Here is an 11,080-nt window from a genome sequence, read left to right as displayed (position 1 = left end):
GAGAGAGAGAGAGAGAGAGAGAGCACGTGAGACGCCCTGCTGTAGAAGTATTGATCGAGCGAGAGACAAGATAGTTATTCTGGACAGAGAACTGTGAAGGTGTGTGTGTGTGTGTGTGTGTGTCCACGAGTGTCAGTGCTGCAGCAGTTAACATGCATTAGATAGATGGATAGAAAAGCTGGAGACAAACTGATTGTTGTGAGGGAGATAAAGTGAGACAAAAAGGAAGGGAGGTGGAAAATGAAGTTGGTGGTGAGAGAACTAACCACATAGGTGCATATACTGTATATACTTATCTAACCCTCTGCTGTGTGTGTGTTTTTTCCTCTGTAATGATATTCTGAATAACATGGTTCGATGATGCAGCAGTCGTATATTTTCCACCACCAGCCATGGAGAGCCCCCATGTTTAAGCAGCCCTGCTCTGCAGTCAGTGGGAGAGACCGGGGCACGGTCGGTGTGACATAATGACCCAGGAGCCGAGGCTCCTAGGTCATTATGTCATTCATCTCCATCTGCTCCCCGCCCTGTGAGCCCCCGTCACTGAGCAGGAGGAGGGAGCAGGGCGGGTCTGGCCTCGGCAGCTTTATGGCTCACAACGCCACCACTGCACCACACTGGACCACACTGGACCAGGATGTAGCCAGTGTCAAGACGGCCTGTGGGGCTGTAGCTGCAAGCGAAGACACTGAGCTCTGGGCAATATATTAATATTCCATCGGTATTGTAATATCAGATTAGATATGTTAAATTTTGTATACGGTTATATGGCATACGTCGAGTCTTTCCATGGTTCTAAGGATTCAGTAAAAAGTTATGTCATCTGCCTTTACCCACTTAATCATTATAACCACATTATTAAAAATGATTTATCAAAAGTTTCATTGTGTAGATATTTTTTGAAAGCACCACTGGTCAGCCCTATATCGTCACATTATCAATATCAAGGTATTTGATAATAATATTGTAATATTTGATTTTCCACACATTGCTCAGCCCTTCACTGAGCTCATATCCTCCATATTGATTTTGGGTGTTTAGACTATTTTAACTATTTAAGAGGTTCATGTTCAATAATTAATGTACAGAAAAGATTCACATGGTGTTTCTTTAAGGCTGACTCCGTTATCGCTTAGGCTCTTAGAAACATACTTTAGACCATGGATAACATATTTAAACAACAGCATCAAATATTTAAATTTGTTTACTCTATTTGTGTCCAGGCAAACATTTTTTATAAAGTTTCACTGGGATTATTTAGATTATGCATCTCAGCAGAGAACTGTCAATAATTCCTTCAAAATAAAGATATGGAAATGTGTCCCTTGTTAATTAGTTACTATATGTCTGCAGAACAGGAACCTCTCTAAACAAATAAGTCAGTCAGTGAATTAACGAGGTAATTATCCACTCACTAGTTTGGTGTAAAAAACAAAGTTTGAGCTTTTTGACAGAATGATGCCTTCATTGCTATAAAGAAAAATATAAAGAAAATTACATTTTAAGAGAAAAGTAAACTACTTCTATGTCCCAACGAATACATGAATATAAGAGGCCTTCTTTGTGTTCCTAATGCAACATGATGTTGTGCAGAGCTTTTATTTTGAAATTCACAGGCCTCGTGTTTTTATAACCTGGACAATTTGTTGGTGATGTGGTTCAGAGGGTTATCGCAGTTGATTATGATGAAGGGAAAAAACAACATCGACATAGGGTGGGGGGGGTGGGGGTGCACCCAAAGTTAAATGACATCATCCCTCCACTCTTCGCCCAAAGGCCCACCTCCCCTCCTCTCCTCCCCCGTGTCTATCAGCCGGGACCAAGAAGGACAACCCCACCTCGACACACGTATATGAACACACACACACACACACACACACGCGCACACCGAGTGCGAGAGAGCTAAAGGCCCTGCAGAAGCTCACTTACGAAACTGTCGGTGCCGCTGGGACACAGCACGTAGAATGAGACGCCGGGCTCTGCGTAAAAGTCAAGCCGCCTCTCGTCGTCCTCCTCGGCGAATATGAGGTCGAACGGGTTCCCGGAGCACCACTTCTCCGCCGCCTCCACCAGATGCTTGAACTCCATCCTCCGTTATCCGGTCTGCGGTGTCCCCTGGCTCCGGAGCTTGATCTCGGGTCTCTCTGGCCGTCGCGGCGATGATGCTCAAGACAAAAAAAACAGCTGATCGGACAGCAGCATCAGCAGCCTCCACTACCGCATCTCCTCTAGTGCACCGTCTGCACGGCCCGGGAATAGCGATAACACCGTTGGGTGCACAGAACCGACCGGGTCTGGTGCTCATCCGCTCTCAAAGCCCCATTCCTCTCTTCCTCCCCACGTTATGAAATCAGCCCGTCGGTCGCATACATGCATACGCAGGAGGACGCAGCGGAAAAACGCGATGACGAACAGTGAAGCCGGGCAGCCGTCCATGTCTGAGGCGCTGTAGCCCATAGGCCCGCTCCCAACTGACTCACAGTGCAGGCAGACTTACTGTGTCGTTGTTTTTAAACCTGCAACCTTTTATCCGGGGAACTTTACATTATGCATTAGTGCTGTAGAAGCTGCCCAAGGAGAAGCATAGGAATATTATACAGAAATATATGCACTATATACTGTGTGTATGGAGAACACCAGCATCATCATTAACTAATAAATGAGGTCTAAATACCGATACTACCATAATATACGTTTAAAAAATATTTATATAATGTTAGACTGGAACTCACTAAAAGACCAGTTCCCCAAAATCCCAATTATAACAATATATTTTACGTTATAGCCTACATAACCATATCTTCATAAAGTAGAGCTTGGTTTTACTTGCCAAGGATGAGTATAGACCTAAACTTCAAACTCCAGTTGGTTGGTAATGTTTATATTTTTCTTACAAAAAAAACAAAACTAACTGTAAAGACCTGAGCCAACTCTCTACTGATCAAGACCCGGATGTGGCTGAAGGCTCTGGTAAATGTCTACCAAGTGGATGACCTTCGTCCTCCTGCTAAGAATTGTTTTTGTTTGGTCAAACTACTATTTTCATGGTCAGCATTTAACTCTCCAGCTTAGATAGTAAACAAATATATATAAATACAACATCAATAAAAATAATACTGCTGTTATATTTTGACCAAAAACCTTCTTATGTTTCTTCACTTAATTAACAGCAATAAATGACAAATTAAACCACGAGATTCAGCTTTAATATAGTCCTTTTCCAAATACATTAACTTTAATTCTGAAATATTTATAGAACTACCACTTCACCTAAACTCTGAAAAAATATATATACTTTAATGACTTCCCACCGTTGCCATACTGGAAACCACTGGTTCAACTAAACACCACCGTGTTCACAGGAATGCCTCCAGTCTGACCCTCCCTGCTCCCAGGAGTCCTCACCACCAGAGGGCGAGTGAAACCAGCTCACCAGCCCACACTGGAGCTGAATCAAGCTCGCATTAAGGAGGCTCAATAAGACCAGAACCTCTGAGCCTCTGTCCTGCCAAAATAAAAGGGTATAGTTTGGGGGACAGTAGATGGATTCGTGGAAAAAACATGTCATATAAGTTCAATTAAGTACAAAAAAGGTACAGATCATTATGTAAATAATACGAATTTTTAATACTAGTACACAACAACAACCAGTCACAAGTTGTTAATAGTTTTTTTAAAATTATGATTAAATGAGAAAGTATCATATTAGTTTATGTATCGTAATTTAAGTTGTAAATGAACTTTTTCATTACATACAAACAGAAACACGATTCTTTAATATATTAAAGATAATTATTTCTTGTATGATAAGGGTTGTTTGACATAGAATCAACATATTGATGACTATCATAGTCGAAAAGTGCTGCTACGCTTAATGGCTTTTATTTTGAAAGTCGAAACCAGAAGTAGTCATATAGCGACTTTATAACTTTCTTTTTCACAGTTGTGCTGCTGCCTATCCCCGAGGTTGTGCTCTCCCCCACAGTGCGTGTGTCGGATCTCCCAGCGGTCAGACGCGCTGCTCGGTCTGCAGACAGCGGACTCCTCTGCTCCTCTAAAAGCACCGACACCTTAAAAGAACCGCCTGAAGCATGCAACAGACTCTGTGCAAAGGTTAGTGAGGACGGACGTCCCTGCTGTCCGGCACCCCGGAGTCGCGCTTTTGTTTGCAGTGAAGACCCACATTTTCTTTCCCCAAAAAAGAATCTCCAGATATCCTGAAAATGGATCCTTTACAAAATGGAAATAATTGTGAGGAGGACTCGCAGTGTGCCAATGAGGAGGAAGAAGAAACGGAAGAAGTGGATCCAAGAATCCAGGTGGGATTTTTAAAAATGTAATCCAGATGTGGCCACCAGTTAAAGTGACATTGAGACCGAATTAAGAAGCCCAGTGAAAGTCAGGTTGTGTGGAATATTGTCTTAAAATGTGTTAACCTTACATTCAGTAGACTATACACACATACACACACACATAAATATACAGTAAAAACCAGGGAAATGTGAAATATTACCACTTTATTATATTAATGCAACAACTACTGTTCCACTCAACACAAGGTATTTTCGTGAATGTGTCAACTGTGCATGATTTAATAGAATCTTAGATAAATAGAACGAAGAGTATTTGTTCCTTTAACGCTTTCTCAACACACACAAACACACACACACACACACACACACGGCTGCACACTCAGCAATCTGGTAACCTGAAGTCACACAGTTGGGCCTCTAGACTCACAATCTGTTCTTTCCCTCCGTGTCTCTCCATGAATGCCATGTTTCCTGTAAACAGGGAGAGCTGGAGAAGTTGAACCAGTCCACAGACGACATTAACCGCTGGGAGAGCGAGCTGGAGGTAAGACGAAGCACCAACCACCAGCACGACTGTCATTATCATCAGTGCCTCCCTCCCCACTGGGGTAAACACTCCCAGTCATGGCTGAGCTCCAACACCCGCCTCGAGAAGCCATCGAGTCTCACTTTCAGAATCTCAGTCTAAACAAGAGAGGAATCCTGTTAGAGCTGTGAGATTATTCATATCGTTTCCAGTTCGGTTTTAAGGACTTTTCCTGGCAGTGAAGTCATTGCATAGAAAACGGTTTACACGGAAAGTCTCGCAGAGATGGACATTTTCTAAATGTGGGAGCTGCTTCTGAGGGAAAATGTGGAAAAACTGAAGCAGCAGCCGTCACTCCTCCTTAATAACACTGCAGCGTATGAACTCTTAGGCCTAACTGTGATCTGAATGTTAAATATAATATTTAAATGGCACGTTTGGAGCAATCTAAATACCAGGTGCTCTCGTTTTCTTTAAAAACACAACATTTTTAAAGCTACAAAATGCAGCGAGGAACAGCAGAAAGATGGATGGTAGTAGTTTTTATTTTTTTTACAGCGCTCGCTTGGATTTAAACGCTTACTAGACAGGTTACTGTTCAGCAAAAGTCAAAACATTCCAGAGGCAGGCCATGTTTTTCTTTTCCTCAAAGTAGGCCTCTTCTGTTTCTCATTAAACCTTCACTCACGTCCGAACGCCACAAGCAAGTTGCACAAATAAATGTAACAGACAAAGATAGGACAGGATTTGTACACTTATTCAATGTTGGTACCGTTGTTATATATTGCTTTATTCATGTTTTCCAGCTAAATTATGGATCATTCTTATAGATCCAGTGCATCTTTACTGATGGGGGAGGGAGGGAATGAAACTGGCAATGTTTTGAAGCAACAGTTGTGTCACTGATAAAAAAAACAAAACAGACACAAGCAAACATAAAAAGAAAGAAGGTGATTCATCGTGAGGCAGAATGAAAGTTGCAGAGCTGAAGAATGTGAAAAGTGCAGCTGCAGGCTGTTTCCCTGCTGAGTCTGGAGTTGATTAAGGAGTGTGTACAGTAGATTCAGAGGATTCAGGAAAAGCCGAGGCAATGAGGTTAAATCCATGCTCATATTTGAGGCTCTCTATACTCTGCCAGCATAAAAGGTAAAAGCTCTCGTGGCAGAGATGCAAGATTGTGTTAGAGATGACGAGTGAGTGACATCCCCTAATATATATACATATGACCAATAGCGTACAGAATAAAGCCTGCACGCAGCGTCACCATCTCATTGCAGAAACAGGAAGTCAGGAAACGTAACGATGTCACAGGAAGTGTGCTTCCTGTAGCGCCCTCTTCCTTCTCCCTCTTTTGCCCTCTCTTGTATTCTTCCGTCCGTTTATCCAACAGGATGCAGGTTTCAAACTACCCTCTCTGTGAATTGCAACACATGTAGACGCACAGTCGGTAACCCTGCCATATAGGAGATGACAGGCGCCGGCCATGAATAACAGGTCTACCGTCGCTGTGCCACCTTGGGCTTTACGCTAAAGAAATGTGCACACACAGACAGATGTTGCCAATTTCGCAATAACAGTTCTCACAACATGAGTTCACCAAAGAATGTACGCTCAACAACCAAAAGTGACACACAGCTGCGTCTCAATGCATGTGCTTGGCTTATGGTTTAGTGATGACTTGAATTAGAAGAGTTGGGAGGCGCCAGGCCAAATTGATGACGGCCAGCAGGAGATCACACGCCGCAAGGAAAGCCCGACCCGTGGCTAAAGCTTAAAACATTAAAGTCTGTGTAAAGTGAAATCTGGAATTTGTTTCTTAACACATTATACATGCCAGAAAATAATTGCTGAAAACGTGAAAAGTTTCTGATTATTGTGCTGAATTGTGGAGTTACACACTGTAACTGTACACATCAAGCCTCACCCATGGTTGAGTGTGGTTTCAGAGCAGAGAATACCGCTTATTCTTTCACAATTTTGAAACCTAATTTTATATTCTTGCAGATTTTTTTCCATCGTTCAAATTTGGCTGGGTCCAAAAACTAAGAATATCTATTACAATTCTTCAAAAATGAATGTTGTGCACAGATAAATTCATATAACATTTCTTAAAGTGATTTTAGCGTTTCTTCATCTAGATGAATTTGGCTTTAAAAATGTCATGTGGTGCGACCGTGACATTTAAAAGAACAAAGTATTTGCATTTCTGGTGAAATTTTGTAAACAATTACCTCATATTTGTGTTCTATAATGTCACAGCCGCCTTCTTAAATGTAGTGAACAAATTTATTTTTCCTGTAAAACTGAAAATGTTTAAAAAAATACCATCCACTTAAGCAGACTTTCAGTGAATATTATTTCAGCCACATAAATTAGCTATTTTATTTTGAGTTTTATAGTTATTATTGACCACAGGATGAGTGGTCAGTAAATCAGTGGATCAACAGACAACGAATTATATGGGAAAAATATATATATATATTGTGTGTGTGTGTGTGTGTGTGTGCGTTTGTGTAGGACTGCCGTCAGCGGTTTCGCGCGGTGCTGGTTGAGGCAACAGTGAAGCTGGACGAGCAGGTGAAGAGGATCGGACGAGCTGTGGACGACTCCAAACCCTACTGGGAAGCCCGCAAAATAGCACGACAGGTAGACAAACACACACACACACACACACACACACACACACACACAGCTGGAGTGACTGAGGTCAGCAGACAGCGAGTGTGAGGGCAGGCTTACTGAGGATTACCGATGAGAAGTTTAAAGAGCTCAGTTCATATCTACTTAAAGGGAGCACAGTCACACGATACCTATTTTTAAACTCAGTCACACCTCTGTGTCCTAAGCTAGTGTCACATACACACACCCAGTGTGTGTGGAAGAGAAGTTGAGCTGCACTGAAACTGCTAGACTTGCCATGTTTTCCACAATCTGTGTTGCCTCCTTTGCTGCGCTGCTGCAGGTAGATGCAAAGTAGGTGTTGAAGTGCAGTCCCCTCTCCGATGGGTCACGTCCTTTCACTGTTCAATTGCTCCGCCCTGTTGAGGCTTTGATCTGATTGGGCAGCACCAGAAATTTAGAGTCCGGCGCCACCCCACTTCTCTGCCAATGAGGAAGAAGCTTATGAGTCGTTCATCAGAAGCATAAGGCTGACATTGGTGTCATAGCTGAGCTCTCTAACTGAAATAGATTTCGTATGTGTGCGTGTCCTAGCTACCTGCCAGTAGCCTCTGCCTTTAACAGTTACACGTGAGAGTCGGGGATTACTGGGAGGTTTTGAATTTTGATGGGACCTGCTTTCATGTGAAAAGATCCAAAGCCTTCCTTAGCTTTGCCTGTCTCTGTGTGTGTGTGTGTGTGTGTGTGTGTGTGCGCGTGTGAGATCAGGGGGATTATATAGAGCAAAGCCGATGAATCCCCCAGGTTAAACTGGCGAATTGTCTGGTCATGATTTATGGATGAATATTTATTATTTAATACATGACCTACTTTAAAGGGATTCAAATGCTTAGCCTCACTGACCTCAACACACACACTGTTGTACCTACCCCCACCCATAAGCCAGTCTCCCCCAACCCCCCATGTTTATACTCCTACATTCCAACAAACTGGGGTGTGGTGTATAGGAATTTGCCTCTAGTGTCCCATCTTTTGTCCTTTTTACCCATCATTGTCTTCAGCACCAGTCTGTCTGTCTGTACCCCCTCTCTCCCTCCCTGTGTCATCACCTCTCTCCACATCTCTCCAGAAAACTGTAAATGGGTTGAATTTCAAGAGAAAAGGCGTCAGACAGGATGACAGTGTTCGGCACGTGAATTAAAAAGGAGTCATGAGCACGGCCAGGTCATGCGTACACGACGAGACAGCGTGTCATGGTTTTCAGAACAAAACCATCGTATTGTTTGCCCTCACAGACGGTCAGATATCGTGGGATCTGTGACATCAAGTTAATTACCGGATAACAATGCCTTTCATTTGCATGCCGTCACCATGCTCAGCAGGCTTCTGTGCCACAAAGATAATGGCAAAATTGTGTCCCTCCACCTTTGATGCATGTTACTCACAGAGGCAGAGATTCACAGAGTCACTGTGTTCGGTCAGCTTAGCTACTGACAACACGATGAGTAAACGCCACCCCGGCATGAGAAGGGACGTGTGCTGCTGCTCTGTCCAGGAAGTCCCGTGAAGGACGGTGACTTCTGGGTGACTTTTTATCTCCAACTTGACAAAAGCCATTGATGGATGGCGTTAAAGTCTCCTTGCTCGTGTTTTCTCCTCATCAAATATCTATCATCGTCCTTCTGTTTTCCCTGCACCCCCTCTCTTCTCTCAGCCTGGGAAATGGGTCATGACGGAGGGACAAAGACGACAGACACGGCGCAAAGAGCAACTTATCTTCCCACTCCCTTCCTCTCCCTCTTCACCTTCTCGAAGGGGAACCTTCAAACCTCGCTAGGTTACCTAATCATTCGAGATATCGCAACAATACAGACACGAAAGACGCCCGCTTTCGGATTTTCGACAATTTGCGCGAGACGATGCAGATCTGCGCTTACTCACGTCACTGTTGGATCCTTTATCATGAATATGGGCCGACAGTGGCAGGGGGTCATGTCACAGGGGTTAATGTAACAGAAAGACAGGGAAGGCCGTGAGAAAAAGCTTGTAACAGCTGAGAGAACTACACCGACCTTTTGGGAGTTGTTAAAGCCGTTTAACGTGAAATGTGTCGCTCGTAGTGACGAACACAGAACTGCAATTCACCCTCAACTCTATATTTTAGTACGTTTAAGCGCAATATTTTGGTTTTACGTCACAAATTTACTGTTTTAGGGTGCTTTCACACCTGTAGTTTGGTTGTGTGCAGAACCTAGCACCGGACGTAGCTCAAATTGTGACGGACCATTGGAGAGTATTGTGGTTCCACTCTTATACATTTGGTTAAGGTAAGGTGTCAAATCGGTAACTAATGCACTGCACACTGAGTATAGGCATATAACTACTAAACCTTTTCTAAAATAAAGCACCGATTAGCAAATTAAGGTAGAGGAAATAACAACTGATAACTATTTGTATGATCCATTTCATTGCAGCTTGGGTCAAGTTCTCTTTCCCGTCATCTATTGCTTTTGAGAAAATACATTTGGATTTCAATCTGTTTGAAACTGTAGAAATAGTCTTTAGTTTTAACATGAATAGACGGCTTTATTTCATAGTTAAAAATGGCCATTCAGCTGCAACAATAGCATACAATAATCCATTCAAAATGCTCAAGGATAGAAAGACAAACTGGAGTTGTTACTATTGTAGAGAGTCAATGCAGACAGACAAATCAGTTAAAACAGAAAAAAGGGACTTACAGGGTGGTATAAAATGTCAAAGGGTTGAACACGTACAATAAGTGATTTCCCTTCAGCTTGAAGGGAAACGTGTCCCATTAAACTGTTGCTCTGTACAAAATGTTCTCCAACCCCATAAAGCTTTTAAAAAGGATGAGTAACAGTGGGACGGCCCGCTGTTGCACAATATCTCAGATGCATGTCAAATGATGCCAGAGAGTTGTCCTTAGATGCGTCTGCTGTAACCTTTCTGCCTGCTTTAAACCATTTCACCTTCTTAAAACTGAAGATGTGTAGGAGGGCTAGGATGTTGTGTTCTTTCATCTGTGATTTATGTTTAATATGTAGAGGTAGGTATGGATTATGATGTTAATGTGTGCATGTATGTATATGTTACAGCCCCTGCTAAATTCGATATTGTTGCTTCGTCTTGGAACAAGTTCTTATGAAATTCTTTTTGGTTTATTTTTATGGCTTTAATATTATACTTTCACCAGCAAGTGAAGGTGATTGTCCAAGATAAATCCCTGCTATAACACATTTCCATGTGGGAATCCTCATCTGCAAAGTTTTATGCTGTCACAAGATTACCCAGATAACCCGGTTTTCTTCATCATTTATCTTATTCTAGGAAATCAGATTTTTTTTCCTGTAACTGCTTAGTATTCAGCCAATACATTGACCTTTAAATCACGCCTGTCTGAGTGGAGAGAGTGGGTCCAAATATGTCCAGCATGACGGGATGAATCCACCTACTGACTGGGACTGTGGGCAGGAAAAGCCCACTAACAGAGTGTCAGATTTTCTTAGCGACAAAGCTCCTGTTTGTCAATTGGATGAAGGCACGCTTGTCTTTGTGTGTGTGTGTGTGTGTGTGTGTGTGTGTGTGTGTGTGTGTGTGT

General features: G+C 42.6%; 2 protein-coding genes across 2 annotated transcripts in view; one reads left to right on the top strand and one right to left on the bottom strand.

Annotated features, from left to right (window-relative positions):
* Positions 1 to 2,372, bottom strand: part of mturn (maturin, neural progenitor differentiation regulator homolog (Xenopus)) — a 5,536-nt gene extending 3,164 nt beyond the window's left edge. Inside the window, exon 1 of the mRNA XM_031853636.1 lies at positions 1,930 to 2,372. Coding sequence (XP_031709496.1) covers positions 1,930 to 2,088 — 159 coding nt within the window. The 5' untranslated portion in view covers positions 2,089 to 2,372. The remainder of the gene's footprint in view (positions 1 to 1,929) is intronic.
* Positions 2,373 to 4,058: 1,686 nt separating this feature from the next.
* Positions 4,059 to 11,080, top strand: part of LOC116387309 (SH3 domain-binding protein 5-like) — an 11,241-nt gene continuing 4,219 nt past the window's right edge. Inside the window, exons 1-3 of the mRNA XM_031854275.1 lie at positions 4,059 to 4,319; positions 4,795 to 4,857; positions 7,357 to 7,485. Coding sequence (XP_031710135.1) covers positions 4,224 to 4,319; positions 4,795 to 4,857; positions 7,357 to 7,485 — 288 coding nt within the window. The 5' untranslated portion in view covers positions 4,059 to 4,223. The remainder of the gene's footprint in view (positions 4,320 to 4,794; positions 4,858 to 7,356; positions 7,486 to 11,080) is intronic.

This window comes from Anarrhichthys ocellatus, unplaced genomic scaffold (assembly GCF_004355925.1).
Source record: "Anarrhichthys ocellatus isolate YVR2014 unplaced genomic scaffold, GSC_Weel_1.0 scaffold14, whole genome shotgun sequence".
Taxonomy (NCBI): Eukaryota; Metazoa; Chordata; class Actinopteri; order Perciformes; family Anarhichadidae; genus Anarrhichthys; species Anarrhichthys ocellatus.
The sequence above is the reverse complement of the archived record's forward strand: the minus strand, read 5'-3'. Positions and strand labels throughout refer to the sequence as shown.